The sequence below is a fragment of the Corvus moneduloides genome, chromosome 3, assembly GCF_009650955.1.
Source record: "Corvus moneduloides isolate bCorMon1 chromosome 3, bCorMon1.pri, whole genome shotgun sequence".
NCBI lineage: Eukaryota > Metazoa > Chordata > Aves > Passeriformes > Corvidae > Corvus > Corvus moneduloides.
Genome location: NC_045478.1, coordinates 90,153,597 through 90,177,370, shown reverse-complemented (window position 1 = coordinate 90,177,370; position 23,774 = coordinate 90,153,597). Strand labels below are relative to the sequence as shown.

Below are 23,774 nucleotides of genomic sequence, written 5' to 3'. Positions count from 1 at the left end.
CACCAGAGAAAATGGAAAAAGGCATTTAGGAAGGCAATTGATGGGTAACCTAGTAGCAGTTGGGTATGGAAAGCTGAAAGAATAGAAATTCTGTGTGGGGATCAGGAACAACAGCTACAGGTGGAGCTGGGATGCAGCCACCACCAGGATGTGAGAGGGAGTGACATGGATACATGGCCCAGATCCCCAGACTGCACTGGACAGAGCTGACAGATGTGGGAGATGCTCCTTTCCCTTAGTAATTGTAATCTTGCAGCTACACGGAGACACAACTGGAGACACTGAAACAGATCCTGAGCGTGGAAGGAAAACCTGTGACTGGAAGTCATTGATGCCAAAAGAGACTTACCTGCCTCCCTGCTGCTGCTCTCACACCCCAAAAGCTTTCTTCCTACAAACCCAAAGTGACAGCTGCAGGGTGGGATAAGGATACATTTGTCGCTCTGCATGTGGTTTCTGCGAGCCCATCCAGTATCCATCACCAAGCTCTTCCCAGGGAAGCTTCCTTGCAGGAGATTGTTCCCCTCCTGCTCAGATGAACTGGAAGAATGGGGACCCTGCAGAGACAAAAAGACATCTCAAGCAAAAAGTGAAACTGATTTTAAAGTGTCAGGTGTGTTCAGAGCTATCTAGGTTGTCTTTTGAGGAAAGCCCATTGCTTGGGACACTGGCAAGTAATTACATGACATCTATGCAGATCCATGAGGAACAAACACCACTGGAGTTTTGGCACTGGGAGGAGAGCACTGAAATGCAGTCTGGTCAATCATTCACAGGCAGTGAACTGGGCCTTCATTTGACCTTCTCTTTTCAACTTTGATCTCTATGTCTTGGCTGCTCTTGTGTGAGCCCTGGCAGCCACTCTAGGCTTCGAAAGGATTTCTATTCGCAACACAGAAAGGTGATGGGAAGCGGCTGGACCAAGAGGCTTGTACAGCCAACTACCTCCTGGCTTTTCTTGTAAAGGCAGAACAGATGAGAAGGTGTCTCAGCGGGTGGAACAGTTTGATGTGTGCACATGGGAAAAGCAGACGTCTTGTTTGCACCTCTGCCACAAGTGACAGCCACCATATTGTTTCCCACAGAGCCTGTGGCTTCAGTCAGCACCTGCACACGCAACAGCATCCTCACCCACACACCGCCTGGTTTGACAAGGTCCCTCCCTCCCCTGGCAAACCTGCGTGCTATTTAAAGAACCCAAACCAACAGGACAAGGGAGGAGGCAGGCTCAGGGCGCACTGCTGTGCGCTGCTCGGCGCAGGGAAGTGCAGCGCGGCCGCTTCCCTCCCCTGCACACGCCTACGCTGCCGTGGCCACCGTAATCTGCCTCCCTCTCGGTGCTTCTGCGCTCCCCCAGACAAAGAGGGCGGGGAGAGGCAGCCCCTGGTAGTGCCGGGGCGGGGCGGCGGCGGGGGAATCCCGGGCAGGCGGGCCGGCCGCGGCTGAGTCAGTGCGGGCAGGGGCCGGAGGAGGAGCCGGAGCTGCGGCGCCTTAAGACTGCACCGGCCGCTGCGCTGTGGCTTTCCGGCCATGAGCCCCCCGGCAGCGGGGCCGGGAGCGGGACCCGGGCCGGGGCAGGCGGACGGCGGGCGCTGAGCCATGTCGCGGGCGGCGGGCGGCGAGTGCCGCAAGGAAGCGGCGGGCTGGGAGGGCGAGGACGGGCAGTGCGACTCGGGCATCGAGTCGCTGCGCTCGCTGCCTGGCGGCAGGGAGACCCCCGCCGCGCCCGAGGGCCGCCCTGAGGCCCTCGAGGAGACCCTCGCCGAGGCCGCCGCCGCCGAGGAGCGCCTGGATTCCAGCTACGGCTCCGGCGCCCTGCTTGAGGCGCTGCCCGGGCTGCCGGGGGCTCCGGGGGGCCGCCCCGAGGAGCCGCCGCCTCGGCCCGAGAGACTCAGCCGGCAGCAGCTGCAGGCCCTCTCCTACATTTCGGAGGACGGAGACACGTGAGTGACCCCCGGGGAGCTGCGAGCGCGGCCCCCCAGCCCCGGGCTGCTCCCCGTGCGGCCGGCCAGCGGCCGGGAGCTGCTGCCTAGAGATAAGCCAGGCTGTAGTGGTCCCCAGCCCTCTCCCGAGGAGCATCCGTTCAGCTGGGCTGTGAAGGAGTCCCCGTGCCCCTGTCCTAAGAGCCTCCCGCCTTGCCTTGCTGTGCGTGGATGCTTGGCATCCTGGTGTAGGTTTGGGTGGATGACCCTCCTCACCCGGCTGAGGGGTATCTGAGCCAGGTCCAGCAGAGTGAGCAGGAAGAGATGCACCCCAGGCTACATGGCACAGAATGGACCCACCATAGGAAGCCAGTTTCCGCTTGCCATGGGGGCTGCTAGCAACTAGAAGAAAGGGGGGAGCAAATCAAGCTCCCCCCCCTCCCCACTGTCTCTTCCTCAGAGAATGCAATGTTTCCTCCACAATGGGGGGAGGCTTGGCTGTGTGAGATGGCACATAAGCAAGTCCTGAAACAAGATTGGCTCTTCAGGGCAAGGCCTTGCAATGGCTGTGTTAGATGCTGCTCAACCGAGCAACCCAAGAACTATTTGTTCTCAGGTGGGAATCGCCTTGCTTTGCCAACTTGCCTGCAGAGCCGCAGTGTTTGGCACAGTTGTGACGCACACCCCGATGTGGGGCTGCCCTCCTGAGGTTCTGTGACGGAGACAAGTGTTTCTCTTAATGAGGGGGGGCTTCCCACATCTGAAATGCCCTCTCAAGGGTAGAGGCATCATGCCAGAGTTATTTGGTTTGGCTTCTGGTAATTACCTTCAGCTAATCACAGCGTTTTTTCCTGTTGTACATTCCCTCGATGGAAGGTTTTCATCATGAGTGTACACGCAGAGCATGAGCGAAGCGTTCTCACAGCTGAGGGCAAAGCTTTGCCCCAAACCCAGGCTGGAGTTTAATACTGAGTAATGGTGCAAGAGGAAGAGAAACTAAGAAGCACTGACATGAGCAAGCAAATGTCTTCAGTAGCGGGAATAGCAAGAAGGCTCTGTCCTTGCCTGGCAGAACACATCTGGACTGAAGCTGAAGATGAGCTGGGAGACAGCCTGAGTGTTTACTTCCCTGTTAGGAAGGAGTCTGTGCATCTGCTAATTAGTTCATTAATGCTGACTGTGGGATCTGTTCTGAGGATTGGCTGGAAGGCTCATGGCAAGCAAAGTTAGACTAAACCCAGCCTCCCACACTCCCCAGACAGGCTTTCTAGTCCTGTCCTATCTACAGGCTGATTCTGCCGCTCCTCAGAATGGAGGAGCTTCACCACTTTTCCTAGCCTGTAATGCTACAGCCAAGGTGTCCATGGAGGGAGCCAGGCATCTTTTAATCAGAGCTGTGGAAGTAACATTTCCCTGCTGGCTTGTCTGTCATGGTGTGCCCAGGGCTCCTTGCTTACTGCTTTATTAGTGAGCCCCATAGATGCAGCTGCTTGGAGATGCTTTTAGTGCTTGAGGCTGTCTTGTTTGGTGGTTGAAGCCCTTTGCCTGTCAGACTTGCTTGGAGAGACCTTACGCAAACATCTCATTAGCTAGGAAAACATTAATCAGTGGTGCCTTGGTTACTGTAGGCAGGAGAGGCTCTCAGAGAGCTCCCCAAACGGTTGCCTTTGCTCTTCTGTTTTCTCTCACTCACAGTGCAGTTCAGAAGAGGAAATCTGTAAAGAGTGAGGGAGGGAGTGATAGGTCTGCTGGTTGTACAGCTCTGGGTTTGCCGTGTCCGCGCAGGCGACAGCTTTCCTGGGATCTACTCCCACTGCTGGGAAAAGAAACTATTCTTGTGGTTAGAGTGGTGAGGCTGTGGATTTGTGCCTCCGCTATTCTTGTCTCTCCTCCTGACCCTGCGGCAGAGGTAGGTGGCATTTATATTTAGAAGTGCTGAACATCCACCGCTCAGGTTGATGCAAGTGGGGACTGTGAGCACCCATCGACTCATTAAACTGCCACTGGTTTTGTATGTGAAAACAAGTCAGGGCTGATAGTAATGCTAAAGTGTATGGTGCAATTGCTCATCCAGTGACAGAAGGTCCCAAGAGAGATGGGATCACAGGGCCACAGACTACATCCCTTTCATCAGCCAGACAAACCCATCTTCTTTTCTTCTTTTCATCTCTGTCAGCAGCACGTTTCCTTGTGTGCCTTTTTTGAATGTGTGCCACAAAACAGCTCCAGGCAGAGAGTTAAAATCATGCTATCATTATATTTCAGAAGACTTGGGCAACTACACTTTCCTGTAATTGTAATTTTGAACATACAAAAAGTACAGGGGTTTTGACCAAGTAGTTCCTGTTTGCTCAGATGCCCTGGCTGCTACTGAGCTGAGAGGAGCACTGGGCTTGCACAAAGGGAGCTGGCAAAAGTCTTGGCTCTACATCTGACAAAAATCTTCACTGTCCATAGCTCCCTCAGGCTCACCCACCTGTGCCATCTCAAGGTGTGCCTGTGTTTGTCAGCCTGGTACTCGTGGGGTAAGAACAGGAGGTGGAAGCAGAGGTGCTTGGACAGCTGGAGTGTCAGCAGGATCCTCCTTGGATACCTCCCTGCCTGCCTCCGCAGGAGAGGTGCGTCAAAGCAGGCAGGATGAAGCAATGGGGCTAAAACTGTCTCTCCCTGTGCTCCAAGTTAGAAGGAGTCTCACTTCGGCAGGAAGGAAGTTGGCTAGCAGGGAAGATGGGGGTGTGATGGCCAGTGAAATGCGTGGGTGCTGTCTTCCAAGAATTATTTGCCCAAATGTCACCCTCTCCATGACTCCCTAGTGCCACTGGCAGCCCCTCTGCCTCAGGGAAGTCAGAGCTGCAGTAATCGGGCACTGGTGCATTAGTCTCTGAGAGAGTGGCTCAGCTGTGAGGGCAGGAGATGTCAAGCATGAGGAGTGGAGTGGCAAGCGGAAGATAGTGGCTGCACCTTGAGCAGTGATCTGTACCCCGTTTATTGTGTGGGCAGGTAGAGAACAAACCCTGTGCACTCAAGCTCAAATGGTCTCCTCCAAGCATCTGTCTTTTCTATGTGACCCAAGACTCCAAATATCTGTCTCTTCCATGTAAACAAGCTCCTTTTCTGCTGACGTGGGTCCTGATGGGACTGCTCTGCGTGGAAGTGAAGAGAGGGGCTTTCCAGCTGTAGGCCTGGCTACCTCTGAGCAGACTACAGGCAGATTTATTGTTGTGCTCCAGACCACCTCAATCTTTGTTAAGATTCACTGAGGAAACCCCATCCCTCCCAGCCTCATCTGGCAGATGCACAATTCCAGCATCCTGGGAAAAGGATGGGGGTGGGACCAGCTCCTTCAAGGTGAAATGGGGTGTGAAGGGATCACCTGTTTTGTTCCAGCACAAGAGAAAACCTTCCCATTTCCTTGGGCTGATGTCAGCCTCTGCCAACTCTGGAGAGGCAGAGTTGATTCATTAGTGTGTGAAGTTAAAGCAGAGTTTCCTCTCTCTAGGACTATATCATCTATCTTAAAAATATGTTTCCCTTTCTGCTCGTGCTGGTCCTTGGGCCACACACCACTTTCTACCATTGGTACCTGATGCCGCAGTGATGGAGAGGCTGTGGGCTATGCCTCTGCTGGAGAGTGACTGTCTTCTGCATGGGGCCCCGTATGCAAAGCAGTGCAGCACCTCTGCAGCAGTAAAGGTCGGGGGACCCCAGCTTAATCACAGGAGGGAGACCTAGGCCTCCTTCAGATGGAAAATGGGACTGTGTGGTTTTGGTTGGGTTCGTGTTTCAGGGAGGGAGGGGAGCAGAGGAAGCCTGACTTCCTCCTTCCACCAGAGACAAGTAGTGCCCATCTGCTGATAAGAAATCACGTGCCAGTGACTCATGGGCTGAAATGCCTTAACAAGTGCTTGGGGACAGTTAATCGAGTAAAATCAGGGTCCCATGGGGGCTGATGTTCTGAACTCTGCTCCACATGATGGCAGTGAAGGGGCCTCCCTTGCCTGCATGGGTTGTTGCTGAGCACAAAGGCTCATCTTGAAGGGGCCAAGAGCCACTTCTAACCATTCACTGGCGTGTGCCAGTCATAACCCTCCCAAGTCATGTAGTCCTGGCCTGGAGATCTTCCCTGAGCAGGGGAATAGAGGTTGTCCCATTCAGGCTGTCTGCTCCAGTGTGGCTGTTTTCTCACTGCTGTCCCTGCTGTACAGGGGTGTTGCTGACCCCCTGTGCCCTGTGTGCCTGGGGGAGTGCTCAGAGTGTGACAGTGAAGATAAAAGAAAGGGAAGGAAGGAAGAAGAAGCAGAGTACTGGAGAGGCTCACTTTTAGGAGGAGGATTAAAGAAGTCTGATGCAGAGAGCACACCTTGTTGCTGGTCAGGCTGGGAGTCCCCCTGCTTTTCTGGGCTGGGCTGTTGCCAGCTGCCCAGCAGTGGGATGCCTGTAGTTAATGGGAAGTGGGGATGCTCCTGGTTTTACCAAAGGGTCTTCAGAAACCTCCTTGCTTGATTGCCAGGATTCAAGTCCATCTCAAGTTACTCCCTAGCATGCTGCCAGTTGTGGGGCCTTAGAGAAAGTGAGTCCTAACATGGGTCTGCCAGGAGGAAGAAGAGATTTTCCCGTGTCCAGCTCCCTGTCCCTGAACTCTCAGCTTTTCCTCCGTGCGTGCTCAGGAGTTTGGTAAAGAAGAGAGAGCTTGGTGTCCCTCCAAGCAAGGCCAGGCAGCTCTGCACAAGTTGCTTTGGGATGCCAATTCCAGCCAGGAATTGCTGGCTGCTGCAGGGGTCACGTACATACAGCCTTGGTGTAAAGTGGGTAAATCCTGGCAGCCTTCTGAGATCGTGCATGCGAGAGGTTTTTTTCCTTGTTTGGATGACTTCAGCCTGGCCTGGAGGAAGTTTCTTCAAACTTTCCGCCTGCCTAGGTTTGCCTCGGGCCTGGGGAGAAACACAGGGAACTTCCGCACAGAGGAAGGGAAAAAATGGCTGGAAATTTCCATGTCCTGAGATGCAGAAGCCTGGCTGTAACAGATCAGCCAAGATGGGGAGGGCTTCAGGTCCTTGCACTCTGCAGGCAGGCTCAACTGCTGCGGGGAAAGGGTTGGGCTCAGCTAATTTAACACAGAAATTTTCATTTTTTATTGGCTTGGGTTTGGGTTTTTTTAGTATAATGTGAATAAATGAGGAGTCAGACATGCCTGTGTAGGAAGAGGTTGTGGGATCTGAGCTGTCAGAGTGGTTACTGCATGCCTCTCAATGAGCTGCGTGGGATGCTCTCTGTGTCACAGCGTTGGGAAGCCCCTCTGACTGGGGCAGATACGCGGCTGAAGGGAGCCCCTGAGGTATCTTAGACCCACGGCTTGTGCCTCATTAAAAGAAAATCCTGGGACAGTGAGAATACCTGTGGGGTTGTAAATGCTTGCTAGGATGTGTTGTACAGGCTCTGGCAAAGTCCAGGCACTTCCCTGTTGTTAGAGGCTCTTCTGACCTCAAGATATCTCTTTGTGTACAGAAACTGTAGAATGCATTTGCCTCCCAAGGAGTGAGGTATGAGTTTGTTCTGTTTGATATGGATTAACCACAGTCAATGGATTTCTTGGGATGTTTACTGCTTTTATTGAAATTGTTCATCATGCTTCTCTGACGGTGACTGGCCCCTGCTAGGGTGGGCTGACCTGTTTTCTGGCTTGGCCCATCTGTGCATAGATGGTAGTACGGGAGAGGCCCCTTGTTTTGCAGGGAACAGCCCACATGCATCTGATGTTTAGTGCTTCTGCAATCCCAGACCCACCATCTGCTCAGAAATGGAGCAAAATTCTCAAATGTGTGGGTGCAGTCTAGAGGGTGTGAGACCAGGGTCGGGGCACCTTCTTGTCCCCACCTCACTGAAAAATGAGGCACCCACAGCCCTCCTGCAGTGCCTTTCCTGCCAGTCAGCCTCCAGCACTCCTCTTCCTCAAGCACTCAGACCAGACCCTCTGCAGAGCACCCCAGGAAAGGTGGGACTGTCTCCTCTGCTCACCTGTCGGTTCTCACCTCTCACTTGGGCCCCAGGAGCAGCAGGCTGGGAAGCAGCTGCTGCCCAGACTGGAGATCAGGAATGCTGAACCCAGCATGGCTGAAAGGACTTTGCATCCCTCTAGCTGCAACCTCCCTCCAGTCCCATCCCAACCCCCCCTCCACTCAAATTCAAGCTGTGCCCTTCCCAGGGAAGGGGCGAAGAAACCTGCAGGGCAGGAACACAGAACATGGGAGGAGGCAGCTGGGATCCGCTGCTCCCTTGGAGCTGACAGAAGGCAGCTGGAACAGCTTTATGGAGCAGGGCAGCATTGCGTTGCTATGTGGGGAGGAAGGAAGGGAGCCAGGCTGGGCTGGTTCAGGGCTGCAGGGCAGGATTGAGCTGTGCTTGCTGAGCCCGCTGGCAGAGGCTCATGCTGATGGCTGAGGAAGCGGTTAGCAGCGCAGGTTACAGGGCTGGAAGAGGAGAGCAGGGTAAGCGTGGAATTCCCCTGTTCTCCTCCTCCTTTGCTCTCCTTTCTATTGCTGCTGGGGCCATTTCCTCCCATGAACAAGTTTCTCTTGTGTGAATTGTTTGCATGATTTCCTACAGTTCCACTCAGCCAAAACAAGGAGCTGGGAATGAGCTGTTCCTGCTGCAGACAGGGACCTTGTCTAGAGAGGGAGAAAAACTTGTCAAAGCAAATTCAATTGAATGCTGGATCCCCTGATTTAGGTGCTTCTGAGGTGAGATGGTGAAGGGAGAGGCTGCTTTGAGGACAAGGTGTCTTCCTCTACAGATGGGGGGATCTGCATGGTCAGCTCCTTTTCTACAGAGGTGGAAAAGGATAGCCAGAGAACTGGTGGGGCTTCATCAGTTCTGCTTGTGTGTCAGAGCTGGGTGTCACTGTGGAAATGGATGCTCTACTGTGCTTAAGCTAGGACCACTTTGGGCATGGCATGTTCAGTCCCAGGGACATCCCCAGGGATAGCCCCAACCTCTCTGCTCCAGGGTTATCTCCATGATGATGGGTAGATCACTTTGTGCCAGGGATGTCCTGTGCCTTTGTGATTCAGAGCATTGAATCCCCTTATGCTAGGACAGAGCTGGTGAGCAAGTGGAAAAGCTGAGAATGAACCCAGCAGTCTGTACTCCTGCCACATTTCCTCTGCCCACAGCTCCTCCATCCCTTGCCCTCTCCAAAATTCCCCTTTGCCCTTTCTGACAGTTCCTGCTGAACACCCACCCCTGTGGCTGCAGCCAGGAGCATTGCAGGCAAGAGCCTGAGGAGGGAGGGAGCAGGCAAGTAGAGGAAAGCAGAGGAGAGATGTGCAGAGAGCCCGGGATGGGCAAGGATCTGATGGCAGGGCGGAGGGCTCGTTCTGGCAAGGGCACACCGCTGTGGCTGGGCGAGGAGCAGTGCCTGGCAGCGAGCAGGTGTCTCTCCATTGCCATGCCCTGGCTCTGGCACATCATGTGCCAGCATGTAGCAGCCCATCAGCAGCTGGGCCACGTGGCTGCCGTGGCACAGACAGAGAGGTATGCTCATAGCCTTGGTGGAAAAAAGTGGAGACTGGCACGATGCCTGCGCCTCATGTCTCCTGGGTGTAAGAGGTTTCCTGGGCTAGGAGAGAATCCCAGTTCCTGGTTGGCAGCACTGCCCGTGGCACAGAATGCCTCGGTGCACGTGTGCTCATGGTGAGCTCCTCCCAGCCCGCTGGCCTTGTCATGATTCCCCCAAGTAGCTCAGGTTCCTGCAGCCATTTCAGGAAGTTGAGGGTTGGCAATGAGGAAAGGCAGGAACGAATGCAGAAATGAAAGCCCAGGAGGAGGCTGCACCGGGTGGAGAAGGAAGAGGGGGGGAGAAGCAATGCTTCAAAGCAGGCACATCCCAGCTGCAAGGTGAAAGCCTGAACTCTGGCCAGGAGGATGATGGTCACCCTCGTTGCCTCTGCAGCATGGATGCTCAAACTAGCTCAGCCCCGAGCAGCTCCACTGTCTTGTTGAGCTGCAAAGGCAGCCCAGCCAGGAAAAGTGAGGTGCTGGCAGTGGCAGAGGGCTGCTCGGGGGTTTCCACCTCCCCGGGGTGACTGCCCCACTCGTCCCCACATGACAGTGCAGTGTGGTGTGGGTAGTAACAGAGGGGCCCGGGGGATTCCTGGGGCACGAGGGCTGTCTGCCATGGAACACAACCCTGAGCCCTGCTCTCTCCCCTGGGAGCCCAGTGTGGCTCTGGAAAGCGAAAGCACTGGCGGTTTAAAGTTCAAGCTGAATTGCTGTGGAAAGTCCCCTATTTGAGCAGTCTTAACTCTGCTGTACCTGAAAAAGGCAGATCCTGCAGCCTCTTCCCGCACGTGGTGCCTGGGAGCAGGTTTGGAGAAACAGGGGCTGTCCCTGCAAGTGTGCAAAGGCCACCTCAGCAGAGGTGCTGCCACAGGGACTGGGGCCTGATGCAAAACGCAGCAGGGAATATCCCTGCTCGGATCATACCCAGGCTAGGGTCAGCAAAGGCCTGATGAGGGGAGGGGCATTCTTGCAGCTGTTTGCCTTGTTCCTGGGCTGGGCACCTTGGCTGTGCCTCTGCCCCATGGACCACTGAGGGTGGCCAGACTCTGCCCATGGGGCTGCATGGCCCCTGCTTGCAGCCCCCTCCCCTGCCCTGGGAGTGCTGGCAGTGAGGGGGCACCCCGTGGCTGTGCAGAGGCAAGCAAATATGGGTGGCCTCCCCTTCCAGTGGGGAATTCCCCTGACTGGGGCTTCCCTGGGGACAAAGTGTCTCCTGTTGGGCACAGCCTGTACCTCGGCAGCAGGGTGGAGAGGAGCTGGCCTTGTTTCGCCTTCAAAATCAGGTTTCAACTGAAGATGCCTGGGGTCCCAGATGCTGGCTTGATCTTCAAGCAGCACTTGGGAGGAGGTCAATAAAGGACATTTTTGGGACTGGCCTCTGAGCTTCTCAGCACACTCATGTGCAACTGGCAAAAAGGCAGTCCCAGCCCCACTTCTTGTCTGCAAAGCTTTAGGGCCAGGTGTTGCCCCTCCTGCCTGTGGAGGGATGCTCTCTATCCCCCACATCACAGGTGGCATCCCAAAGCTGTCTGGAGAGTGTCTTGTCAGGGCTGGCACAGCTCTCACCCTGCATATCTTGGCCCTGTCAGTCTCCATCAAAGCAGCATGGGTGACAGAGCCCAGCCTTCAGTTTGGAGCTGATTCCTTCCAGAGAGAGAGGCCACCCAAGGTCCCCAGTGCAGTGGTGAGGAGGGAGCAGGAGGCTCAGCTCATGCCTGCCATGCTGTACAGAGTGGGAGCTCCTTGCTGCTGACCACAGTGGCCAGGTTTGGCCTGAGGGTGCTGCCCTATGGTGGGAGGATAGCCCTTCAGTGCAAGGGGCCTGGGAGACAGGAGGTTGGCAGGGGGAACTGTAAATTCCCTCTTGGCTCTGCCTCTGTTGTGGTCTCGCTCGTCTTCTGACTGTGCTGGGGCTGGGGGACTCTGGGGTGCCTGGCCACCCCATGGCTGTGAGGACCACAGTCCTGAGGACCAGAGCTCCCTGCTGGCCACCAAGCTCTGACAGCTGCATCTCTGGTGTCCTTCTGTGCTGACGGGCTGCGTGCAGCCCTGCCGTGACAGTGCTAAAAGGGAAGGATGTGGGGGAGAGAAGAGGAAATCAAAGTGGACCGGCAGGTCAGCTGGCATAGGGACTGTGCCATGCAGGTGATCTTGGACCAGCCCTGGGCTCCTGCACAGCTTTGACTCTTTGCCTTTGTGGAGGGGAAAGCAGAAGTACAGTGTGCAGCTGGCAGCAGGGAACTGGAATTCCCCAGGCAGCTGCCAGAGCCCAGACCTCCCTCCGCAGCCACCAAACCCAGCGCTTGGACTCTGGAAAACACATCCCAGGCTCTTTGGACCTACACCAGTTGGAGGTCTGGCTTTGGACAGTGGCAGGTTGAAATCCTACACATGCTGTGAGGTCTGAGGGAGGACCCTGTGTTGCTTAGCAGGGACAGGAGGGTCTGTTCCCCATGGGGATCAGAGTAAAGGACTGCCCTGTGGAGCCTCAGACCATGTTCCTGCCTTGGCCTTCTGCTGAGCTTCCCCAGGGAGAGGGCAGGATGGAGGAGCTCCAAGCTGGAGGGAGGGAGACTGGAGGAGGCGGGGGGATTATTCCTTCATGCAGCAGGAAAGGATCTCTGCTCCTGAGCATGGCACTCAGGACTTACTTTTCTTTTTTTTCTTTCCTGTCACCATTATCCCCTCTGCAGGTTGGTTCATCTGGCCATTATCCACTGTGTCCCAGCTGTAGCACTCTGCTGCATTGCTCAGCTACCCAGGGAGGTGCTGGAGATCCAAAATGATCTTTTCCAGGTATGCTGTTGTGATAGGCAGAAGATGGGAGGAAGAGAAATGCTGCAGCTGTTTCCTGGATAGATGCCCAATCCATCTGCCCTTTCCCCAGGACCCCACACCTGCTTCCCCCAGAGCGTGGTGAAGGTCCCATGTGAGCAGCCTCTTTACAGGGAGGGGAAGAAGGGAGGTGGAGATACCCTGAGAGAGAAGTGTGATAGCTCCCAGCACCGTGGGGTGAAGGGTTCCTTTGCAAGGCCCCAGGACATTGCAGACAGCTGTGAAAGAGGCATGGCTGGAGTGTGGCAGGGTAGATAACTTGGGAGAATGAGCTCTGTCTCCATGGGTGATCCCTGAGCTGAGGTGCAGGGGAACAGCAAGCCATGTGACCCCACCAGTGTCAGCCACATGTAACCTCAGGACAGGGATGGGGGTCTCCTGGGTGGCAGTCAGCCCATGCTGCCAGGCTAGCTCCTGGACACTGATGGGGCTCATCACACCTGGTGTCCCATGGGACATTCTCCCCTTTCCTAATTTCTCTCCAGACCCCGCTCCACCTCGCTGTGTACCTGGAGCAGCCCAGTGTGATCCAGGCACTGATCCAGAAGGGAGTGAACCCTGGGCTGCAGGACCGCAATGGCAACACCCCGCTGCACTTGGCCTGTGAGCAGCAGCACCTGCAGTGTGCCCAGCAGCTGCTGGAGGGCACAGCCACAGCGGATGGCACGACTCAGCCCCATAGGCACCACCAGGACCTGCAGCTCCAGAACTGGCAAGGTGAGACCTGAGGGCAGCCCAGTGGCAGAGCTGGTGGCCAGATTAGGGCAGAGATCATGAGATATGTATGCAGGGATCCAGGAGCACACAGAAGGGGAATGGGGCTGGGATTGGTGTGCCCCAGGGTGGTCTGAGCTGACTGTGGCTCTCTCTTCTGCCTCCCCATCACAGGCTTGGCCTGTCTGCACATCAGTACCTTGAAAGGGAACATCCCAATGATGTCTCTGCTTCTGGAGAGTGGTGCCAACATCGATGTTCGGGTAAGACTGGGCATGGTGTGATGTTTTATAAAGGCTGGGATGGTGGGTCTCTCCCTTGGGCACTCCCTTCAGCCCTGGGGAAGACACTGCTGTGAGGCTTGGGGGCACTGAATTTTGAGGGAGCAAAGAGTAAAGGTCCTTGAGAGGTTGTTGGGTGCTGTGACAGCTGTCAGGGTGGGGGCTGCCCTCTGCACCCAGTCAAAGGGGTGTGGGTGGGTGCTGCAGGGCCCAGCTGAGAGGACCCCCCCCCCCCACCAACACCCTTGTGACCTTTGGGTTGCAGGAGGGCACAAGCGGGAAGACCCCATTGCACCTGGCTGTGGAGTGCCACAACCGCAGGGCTGTGCAGTTCCTGCTGCGCAATGGGGCGTACGTGGATGCCCAGATGTACAACGGGTGCACTCCGCTCCACCTGGCCGTGGGCCGCAAGGATGCTGCCATCGCCGCCGTCCTCTCACACTCTGGGGCTGACACCCTGCTGAGGAACATGGAGAACGAGACAGCTCAGGACCTGGCTGATGGCAACGACGATGTGAGTCTCTGTGGGGGGAGGCCTGTGGCTCTGCAAGCGTGTCAGGGGGTGCAGGAGTTGGATGATTAGAGGGGACCTCCCTGGAAGAGTTTCTAGCTGTTCCTATCCTTCCCTATAGGTTGTAGGCACTGGCTGTGTGGGGTGTGGGTAACTGCCTTTTGCCTCAAGCCCTAGGAAAAGCCCAGACAGGGTTTCTTGGCACTTCCCTGGGGAGGTGGGAGGCTGCAGGATTGGGTGGGGGGAAGGTTCGGGCCCTTACCCCCGCTTGGTGGAGACTCAACCCTGGATGCTTACATGTCCATACTCTTGGTCTTTGCAGCTCCTCGCCTTGCTGCCCTTCGATGACCTGAAGATCTCAGGGAAGCCTGTTGTGTGCTCTGAATGAGCAGGTGGACTCCTTTGGCCTGTCGGGCTGCCTCCTTCCTCTGTGCTGCTGCCCACTAGGATCTCGCCTGCCTGCAGTTCAGTGGGAGCAGAGACACTTTGGGAGACTTACCCCACTGCCCCTCCCCTCTTTGGAAAAGTTTTGTTTGCCTCAGGCTGCCTTCCCAGATGGAAGAAGGTGGCATTATGAGCACTACACAGGGGAGGCTTTTCTTTTAGTATCTGTGCACTGCAGCAGGACTGAATTTCCCCTCCCTGACATGGGTCTGACTTGTGGGGATCTCCAGCATACACAGGGAAGGAGCAGGAGAGGACTCATTTTCACACTGTAGGCCGGACAGAGCATCCTCTGGCACCCCATCAGAATTAAGTGTGGGGTGAGGAGAGTCAACACTCTAATAAATGTTTGTTGTTGCTGTGGGCACCAGAGGTCTCATGTGATCTAACCCACCCACAGCATCAGGAGGCTGCGCATCACCGCGGGGGCTTGGGGACGTGAGGGCTACAGGGGTTTCCCCAGTCTGCCCGCTCCCTTGGGTCCTTCACACCGCAGAAGGTGAGTGGGAGCACAGGGATTTCCCCACTTGCAGAGCCTTTCTACTGCTCAGGGCTAAGGCTGGGGGATCCCAGCCTGGTGCCCTATTCCCATACTGTCTTGCCGAGCATCTGGCTTCAGGGCTGAAAAAAGGGCATAGGAGATGCTGAAGACGTGGTTGTGGATCCCTGCTTCTGCCATTGTGCCTGACACCTTGCTGCTTTAGTGTGCTGTGGTTTCCTTTTTCACAGAGGACAGAAAGATCCTGCCCCATCTCCTGGCTTGGAAGGGGGCTAAAAAACTTAGGGCACAGATCTTCCCTGGGTTTTAGATTCTCCCAGGCTGAAAGGGGAGGAGGTGGCAGCATTATCTTCCCATCCTTTCTGTTGTTCAGCTCACCACCCTTCCCTGCCACTTCTCCAGCCAGTGGAGCACATGTGATGCATTAGGAAATCAGCCAAAGGTGCTGTGGGAATGGATGCACAAAGCTTCCTTACCCCATCTCAGCCAGGGAAATTCCCCACTTGTTGCCTCAGAGCAGCTGCTATTGTTTGGGACAAATACTGGATGGTGCAGTTGACCAGGATGCTCTGGAGTGAGCTTTTGTCTTCTTCCTCCGTTCTTGTAAGGGAATGCTGCCAGGAAAGCACCATAAGGGACCCCCCAGGCCTCTCTGGACCTTGCCTGATTTCCTCAGCAGTCCTGGGCTGGATTGCTCTGTTTCTTCTGAATCTTTGCCACTCACCTTCTGGCAGGGCATCAACCCTGCTGCAAACCCATGGGGCTATTTCAAGGACACCTTCACAAGGGACAGGAGACATTTCCAGGCTGCCCAAAGAAGGAATGACAGATGCTGCAGGGTGGTGTGGAATGGTGCAGCCAGGGCTGTAGCTGGGAGCAAAGGGAAGGGCAGAAACATGTGATCTGCACTTTTTTGTTTGTTCTGTTATTTAAAAATAAAACTATTTGTTATAAAAAGATGTTTGTAAAATGTTACTGGGTGGCTATGTGATAGCTCCAGCTGGCCCTGCAGCCATGCCTGGGGCTGGGATAGGGGATTTGGGACTGGGGCTGGAGTAGGTGCCATCCTGCCCTGAACCCTTCGAGCAGCACCTGCCCCAGGGAGCAGCTGTGTCTGTGCCCAGTGCAGGGCTGGCAGCTCAGAGCGGGTTGCCCTGAGCCAGGGGGCAGGGATGGGGGGATGTCAGGGCTCAGCTTTGAGGGCTTCTAGTTTGAATCAAGAATAGCATGGCCATCAGGACTAGGGATGTCATTGTCCCTCTGCACGTGTGAGGCCTCACATCGAGTCCTGTGTCCAGTTCTGGGCCCCTCACTCCAAAAGGGGTGCTGGAGCATGTCTGGAGAAGGGCAAGGGAGCTGGTGCAGGGTCTGGAGCGCAAGTTGTATGAGGAGTGGCTGAGGGAGCTGGGGCTGTTTAGTCTGGAGAAGAGGAGGCTCAGGGCAGACCTTGTCACTGTCTACACCTCCCTCAAAGGAGGCTGCAGCCAGGTGGGGACCGGCCTCTTCTCCCAGGCACCCAGCGACAGGACAAGAAGGTATAACCTCAAGCTGGGCCAGGGGCCTTAGGTTGGATGGTAGGAGGAATTTCTCCACAGAAAGGGTGATTAGACATTGGAATAGGCCAGGAAGCTGGTGGAGTCACCGTCCCTGGAGGTGTTTAAGGAAAGACTGGTCATGGCACTCAGTGCCACGGTCTAGTTGAGACGGTGGTGTTCGGTCATAGGCTGGGCTCGATGATCTCAGGTCTCTTCCAACTTGATTGATTCTGTGATCCTTTGGTCGCGGCCCCCTCCCCGCCCCGCCCGCCGCGGTCCCTCCGGAGCGGCAGGGGCGCTGTGGGGCGCCGAGCGCCCCCGCTGGGCGGGGGTTGCGCCGCCGCTGCCGCCGCCGGGAGCGGAGCCGAGGGGAGCCGGCCGAGACCGGGCCGGGCCGGGGCCGGGCCGCAGGTGGGTAGCGAGGCCGGGGCGGACGCGGAGGGCGGGCCGGGCCGCGGGCGGCAGCTGCCCCGCTCGGCGAGGGCGGACGAGGGCCGCCGCCGCGCTGCCGGCCCGCTCGCTGCGAACGTGGCCGCCGGGCAGGGAGGCGGCGCCGGGGCCACGCTCGCCCCGCACCCGGCCGGGCGCTGCCTCTCCCGCGGGCCGCCGGAGCCTCGGGCAGAGAAGCCCCGGAGCGGCAGGCGTAGGGCTCTCCCCGCCGGGAGCCCCGGGCCGTGCCCGCCGCGGAGGGTGCCCCACGTCCGGCGGGGAGCGGAGCCCGGTGCCTCTGCTCGTGGCCTCTGGGCACAGGCGGCGGTCGGCCCTGGGGGGACAATGGCAGGCACCCCCTGCGAGCCGGCTGCGTGCAGGGACAGGGAGCAGACACGAGATCCCGAGGTATTAGCATGGACGTGTCAGCTCCAAGCTTGCATTTGACCTCAGCCCTTGCAGGCGCTGGAGGGGCGCTCTGGAGTATCAGGGCTGTAGGCAGAGATCTTTTTCAGACCCGGGACCCAAATGGTGCATCCCAGGCAGAGGGCTGGGTGCCAGCCCGGCTCTGAAGCGGTGCGTTTGAGAGCTGCCCTTGCAGTGCCCAGGGGAGCAGCTCGTGGGTTATTCCGCAGGTCCCAGACTAAGGGTCCTTTCATGCCTCAGCACGTCGCCTGCTCAGCCGCCCCCCTTTCTACCTGTAACACTGGCGTCCCTGTTCCTTCCCAGCCTCGGCAGAGAGGGCAGGGCCTGCTGCACTGAGTCAGCTCTCGGGGCCTGGGAATTGCTAGCGCAGGCATAGAGAACCATTGTCCCTCTATAGCCTCCTCTTCACGGTCGCTGTGGGAGAGCAGAGCTGATTCTCCTCCCATGGCAGCGCTGCAGGAGCTGGCGGGGTAACAGCAGGCGCAGTCGTGCTGAACGGAGCTTGCAGTCCCTGTCAAGTTGCAAATGTGGCAACAGACCCTGTCGTTTATATCTGACTTCTGCAAAAGTGAGTGGCGTTTCTGCACCCCACCATCAGCCAGGGTTACTTAATACAGGCAAACCCAGGAGCACACGGGCAACTTCAGCCGCAGGTGCCAGCCCCGAGCCCTGTTTTTACATCCCACAGCACCTGTACAGCCTGTGATGATGCCCCTGCAGCAGGAGGGATGGAGTGGAGGTGTCAAACTGTCTTTTCTGGTGAAGCGGGGGGAGGGTGGGGGAGAGAGAGGAATAGCAAGCAGGCAAAGAAACCCATCCCTAGCCATTTGCACTTCTCCCTGGGCTGGGAATTTCTGTGTACTTTAAGTCACAGAAGGGAGATTTCTGGGTGAAACACAGCCTCAGCTTTGGTCAGGTTATTGAACTCCAAGGGCCTGGCCATAACAGCTGAGGATGAGAAAAGTCCCTGAGGTCTTTTCCAAGGGGACAAGAGGTTGGTGGGAGTGCATGCTCGTGAAATGGCAGGGGACTTTCTTGCCTTTAAAGCCCTTAAGTTTGTAAATCTCTGAGTTTCATGTGAGGGCTACTAGAGGTCAGAGCTGTACAATATTGGGGCCAGGTACACCCCTAAATGTTTCTAGGGGAGGAGGAATTAACATCTCTATTCCTTTCAGTCACAGGAGCTTTTCTGGTGTGTGTTTATGTAGCCAGCCCTCAGCACCCTCACCTGGCCCCCAAGGCAACTGGGAGGCTTTCTCCACTGATGACACTGAGGCAAGGATGTAGCATGGATCAGGGAAGCCTTCTGCCCTGATGCAGGAAGCTGCAGGTTGCTGTGTGAGGGAAGGATGCAGGTGGCCTTGGGTGTAGGAAGTTCTTGCCTGGTTGCTCATTCTGTTGAGTACCTGGTGCCCTTGAATACTGCATGTTTGCCTCTGTGAGGGAGAGGACAGTGAAGGGAAGAACTCCTTCAAGGACTGACTATTAAAGCTGTTTTAAAGCTGGATAGATCACTTCCTACAGCTATAGCTGAAGAATATCAGCTATACCTCACTGGATAGTCCTGGTAAAATCCCAACCAGACAGCTGCTTTCCTGTTCCTTTCCAGCCTTGCTTTCTGGCTGTGTTTTGCCAAGCCGGTGAACCCTGGTAATTTCGTCTGAGCTGTGGGGAATGCCTTGGCACACTTCCAAAGCTGCATGGGAAGGTGGGGGAGGCTGGCAGCTCAAATCCCCGCCTCTCTTCCACTCACCTGGTGTAGCTGGAGGGGAAAGCTCTGAACTGTTTGCTTCCAGAGGAAGGCTGCTCATGGCCACAGGCTAGAAACATGAGCTTCTAGGTAGGAGTCAATTTTTCCATTCAGTGACCTTTTCCTTTTCCACCCAAAAGCTGTGCTAAAGTTTAACTTGCAAAGGTGAGGTCTGAGGTGCTCCTTGCATTTGGAGTAAGAGTGTAGTCAAAACCAGATGTTTACTGCAGTGTTCTCTCTTATCCTGGGAATCCAAGGTTCTAAGTCCATATGTTCCAGAGCAACCACCTTTAACAGAAGCAAACGTAGATGTCTGGCCTGTGCTCTTCAGCTCCAGAGGAGTTTTCCTACTCCATGTGCTGCCAGCATCACAGTTGTGGCTGCGGTAGGGTCTGGGTGGCAGTATTACAGGTGGTGAGGAGCAGGCTGGGTGGTGGGTGTTACAGGCATGTGGAGTGCAGCTGCCCATGTACCAATAGCCCACCACCTGCCTCTTCCTCTCTCCGCAGATTTTGCCTTCCCTTCATGCTGGCTTCCCTCCCTGCAATGGCTGCTGGTGAAGAGATCACCCCTGCCCTGCAGGACTCGTGGGGGGACTTCTGGCTCTTCCGTTTCTTTGTTAATGCTGCTGGCTATGCGAGTATTGTGGTGCCAGGATTCCTCCTCATCCAGTACTTCAAGAGAAGGAACTACTTGGAGACAGGTAGGAGCAGGAGCTTCCCTTCTACATCCTGCATCCCTTGGAGCTCTCTGCCCCCACCTCGGTCTACCCCACTCAGGTTGTTTCCCCAACCTGCTTTGTCAGGCTTGAGCCAATCACAGAGCTGTGTCCCCATGCTGTCTAGGTGCTATCCTGAAACAAATTTTTCTGAGGCCCCCACGCCAGCAGATCTGGAGGCTAGTGAGGAGGGAGGCCTCACCTCTCTGGCTGGTGCAGCTTGTGGTGCCCAGGCTTTGGCTAATTGTGTCTCTATCTTCTCTTACCCTGTTGAGGCCGAGGCATTTGCTTCCCTGTCATCAAATCATGCGTGTTTGGCTCTGAGGTGAAGTCTGTACACCAGGATGATGGCTCCCTGCCACCCCGGGCAGAGCCCACGGAGTCCTCCACAGCCCGACAGGTCTTAAAGCTGCTCTTCTGTGCTGCTGGCCTACAGGTAGGGGTCCTGTGCATGTGTGGCTGTCCCATTCTGGAAGGAGGAGGTGGCCAGTGGGTTAGTGACTGTCAGTTCCTTGAAAACCAAGGATGCAGTGCTGTCCTTGATCAAGGCAGGGTTGGAGGCTGGGACAGCCTCTCAGCCAGGATAGCACACCTCTAAGGGCTGCAGAGGTCCATTTAGCTTTTGTCATTTGGGTTGGAGCGTCCTGTCTGTCTGATCACAGTCCTCTAAAGCCATGGATAGGGAAAACTCTGAAAATTCTGTGATTCAGCAGATTGTTAAAGTTGCTTTTGTTCTGGCCCTGATGTGAGATCAGCAGATAGTTTGAGCCCTCTTATCTCCCAAGCTCTCCCTTGGGTCAGTGTCTGGGGCTGATGCGTTCTGCCTTGATGAATTGGAGTACTGGAGAGAAAATACTGAATTCAGCTACAGATAAACAGGAATTTAAAATCTTAGATTCCCTAAGTCTCAGCTACACCCTGAGCATCATTAGGAAGGGCAGCTTTTTGGGTCTATGAGGACAAAAAATAGCAATGTGGGCACTGAGATGGCAAAACCTAGGTGTCCTGCAGCCAGGAAAAGACTCACTCTCTGGCCTACTCCCCCAGCCCATTCAGACTTGCTGTGGGCCACCAAATTCTTCCATCTCCCTGTGTCGTAGTTTTTTGGGAGATGTGTAGTGATAGGAAGCCTGTGTTACTTCTGTGAGGGGCTTGGTGTTGCTGCACCAAAAGTAGTGGGGATGGAAACCAGGACAGTGATCATTCTTTGTGGACAATTTTGTCTGCTGGGTTTGAAACTAGAATTGATTTGAATGTAAAATCTAAGGCTGGGGAGTTGGAAGTGAAAACCAATGCAGAGGCCACTGGGAAAACTGCCAGGACCTGCCGCAGGGAGCTGGCACAAAACCACAGCTGTGTATCAGTAACATTCCCTGATTCTGTCAGTCTGGTTCCACAGGCTTAAAGTAGCTCAAAGAGTAACTGCTCGCTCTCCCCAGGATGTTTGCATTGTGGACTTTTCTCCCCTGTACACTGAGCAGGTTTTGTTTGGAACAGGATGTTCCTGGTTGTAACCACATGGGACAGCGGGTTCCCTCAGATGGGTGGAGTGGGGGGTGGTCGCATCTCCCATCGTCTCAGGGAAGCATTGCCATGCAGAGAATGATGCAACACTGGGGAAAGGAAGGATCTCCTGGGCTCAGTTCTTCCTGTTGTTGCTGGCAGCTGCTGTTGTGGGTCCTGACTCTCCCTGCGCTCCTGCTGCTTTACAGGCCTCCTACCTCACATGGGGTGTCCTCCAGGAGCGTGTGATGACGAGAACATATGGTGCCACTGAAACAGACCCTGGTGAGAAGTTCAAGGACTCCCAGTTCCTAGTGTTCATGAACCGCATCCTGGCCTTCACAGTGGCTGGTCTGTACTGCGCCCTGACCAAGCAGCCACGCCATGGGGCTCCTATGTACAAATACTCCTTTGCCTCCCTCTCCAACATCCTCAGCAGCTGGTGTCAGTATGAGGCACTCAAATACATCAGCTTCCCCACCCAAGTGCTGGCCAAGGCCTCCAAAGTGATCCCAGTGATGATGATGGGCAAACTGGTGTCACGCAAGAGTTACGAGTACTGGGAGTACCTGACTGCCGCCCTCATCTCTGTGGGGGTCAGCATGTTCCTGCTCTCCAGCGCTCCTAACAGGACGGTGTCCACTGTCACCACTTTCTCTGGCATAGTGCTCCTGGCTGGCTACATAATCTTCGACAGCTTCACCTCCAACTGGCAGGACGCTCTCTTCACCTACAAGATGTCTCCTGTGCAGATGATGTTTGGCGTCAATGTCTTCTCCTGCCTTTTCACCGTGGGCTCGCTCTTGGAGCAGGGTGCCTTGCTGGAGTCGCTGCGCTTCATGGCCCGCCACTCAGAGTTCACCGCCCACGCCATGCTGCTCTCCGTGTGCTCTGCCTGCGGCCAGCTCTTCATCTTCTACACCATCAACCAGTTCGGGGCAGCTGTCTTCACCATCATCATGACACTCCGACAGGCCTTTGCCATCCTCCTCTCCTGCCTCATCTACGGGCACACTGTCACTGTTGTGGGTGGGCTGGGCATAGCTGTTGTCTTCATGGCCCTCTTTCTCCGTGTCTACGCCCGCAGCCGCATGAAGAAGCGCAGCAAGAAGCTCCCGCCAGGCGAGACCCCTGTACAAAAGGTCTAAGGAAGCTGAGGCCATGGCATTTAAGCCATGCCAGCTGTCCTGCCTCCACTCGACAGTGTTCGCTTGATTTCTCAAAACCCACTGAGGAGAAGAGTGGGGTATGGATGGGCAAGACCAGTGACTCAGTTTTCCACCTGCTTTTCCTGGGAAAGGGGCTGGAAAAGCCCAGGAAATGCTCTGGGCTGATGCAGCTCCAAACCTTTCCATTTGCCTTAATAGGTCAAAGACTTAAGCCAAGGCACAGGCCTGGGGGCACACCAGCATGGGGCTGCTGGTATTCCTGCCCCACCTCTGTCTTGTGGCTTCTCCCCAAAGTCACTGATGAACAAGGGAACTCTTCCCTGGTACTGTCTTGCCTCTGGCTAATGCTCCTCCATTTCTGTTAGTACTACAGAGCTTGGCAGGAGGAAAGGGCAAGCAAAACACTAGGTTTCTTTTTGAAACACCTCTTAAGTGAGGCAAGTCCCAAGCTGAGCCCATCGAAGGGTGGGGAGTGCTCTTCCTCCATTCCAGGAGGGGCTCTGGGTAGTACAGGCACAGCTAAGGGAAGGACTCCCAGCCTATCCTACCCCAGGCCTGGGATCTGCTCTGGGAGGCCACCGCAGTGAAAGCCAGTACCTCCCAGTTTGGTTTTATCAATTCTTCACCCCTGCTCCAAGACACTTTTCTTTGCTCCCCTCAGCCCAGGCTGATTTTTATGCAGCACCTGAGCTGGCCAGTGCAGTTCCCAAGGCTTGCCAAGTCCTTCGAGGTTGCTTTTTGGTTTCATCTGCTGCTGTTACAGGCCAAAGGCTGCGCTGCCCAGAAGCCCCAGCACCACCTCGGGGTCCCTCAGTGCCATGGTTTCTGGGCTTTGCAGTTGCCATTCAGACAAGCACAAACAACCCCTCTTTTTCCTGCCATCTGGAGGCACTGGCCCTGGTTTTCCCAGGGGCTGGCCAGAGTCTATGCCTGGAGGGTTGGGACATGGGGCAGAGCCCGCTTGCGGTGCCTTGTTCCTGCTCCACAGACAGCAGGGGATGGAGCAGTGAAAGCTGTTCTTCGCCAGAAGCCTGGGTTTTATTCGTCAATCCTTTTCTCGTCAACACAACCTGACTGACAAACCAGCAGGTTTTGGTACTTTCGCAAGGCAACTTTTTTTCTCTTTTTATTTTATTAAATTAAAAATATGCTGCATATAGTGCCATGGGCGTAAATGTGGGGTTTTTTTGGCTGGTTGGGGTTTTTTCCATGTACCTGGAAGGAGGGGAGAGACTTTGAACTCTTTCTGTGTCCCTAGTCTCTCTGGGACAGGAAAGTTGTCTTTCCATTCACAGGTGACTCTCTGTGTTTGCCAAGGCTGGTCTCAACCAGGGTTGCATTCAGAGCTGCAAAGCCTGACAGGAGATTCTTGCACACACAACTGGGGAGGCACAGCCAGGTTTGGAATGCTGCTTACGCTGGTGGGCAGGTGGAGGAGCCATTAGCCTGAGCCTAGTTTGGCTCCTGGGTTCCCTGCGTGG

At 55.6% G+C, this 23,774-nt stretch overlaps 2 protein-coding genes across 2 annotated transcripts; both read left to right on the top strand.

Annotated features, from left to right (window-relative positions):
• Positions 1–1,232: 1,232 nt before the first annotated feature.
• Positions 1,233–14,631, top strand: NFKBIE (NFKB inhibitor epsilon). Its single transcript, XM_032102712.1, has 6 exons — positions 1,233–1,943; positions 12,173–12,275; positions 12,800–13,031; positions 13,203–13,291; positions 13,575–13,823; positions 14,143–14,631. Exons 1-6 carry the CDS (start codon positions 1,600–1,602, stop codon positions 14,206–14,208), a joined length of 1,083 nt encoding a protein of 360 aa, XP_031958603.1. The 5' UTR covers positions 1,233–1,599; the 3' UTR covers positions 14,209–14,631.
• A 2,029-nt stretch (positions 14,632–16,660) lies between these two features.
• On the top strand, positions 16,661–23,458 carry SLC35B2 (solute carrier family 35 member B2). Its single transcript, XM_032102711.1, has 4 exons — positions 16,661–16,709; positions 19,413–19,606; positions 19,897–20,057; positions 21,334–23,458. The coding sequence occupies exons 2-4, from the start codon at positions 19,429–19,431 to the stop codon at positions 22,270–22,272; spliced, it is 1,278 nt and encodes a 425-aa protein (XP_031958602.1). The 5' UTR covers positions 16,661–16,709; positions 19,413–19,428; the 3' UTR covers positions 22,273–23,458.
• Positions 23,459–23,774: the final 316 nt, after the last annotated feature.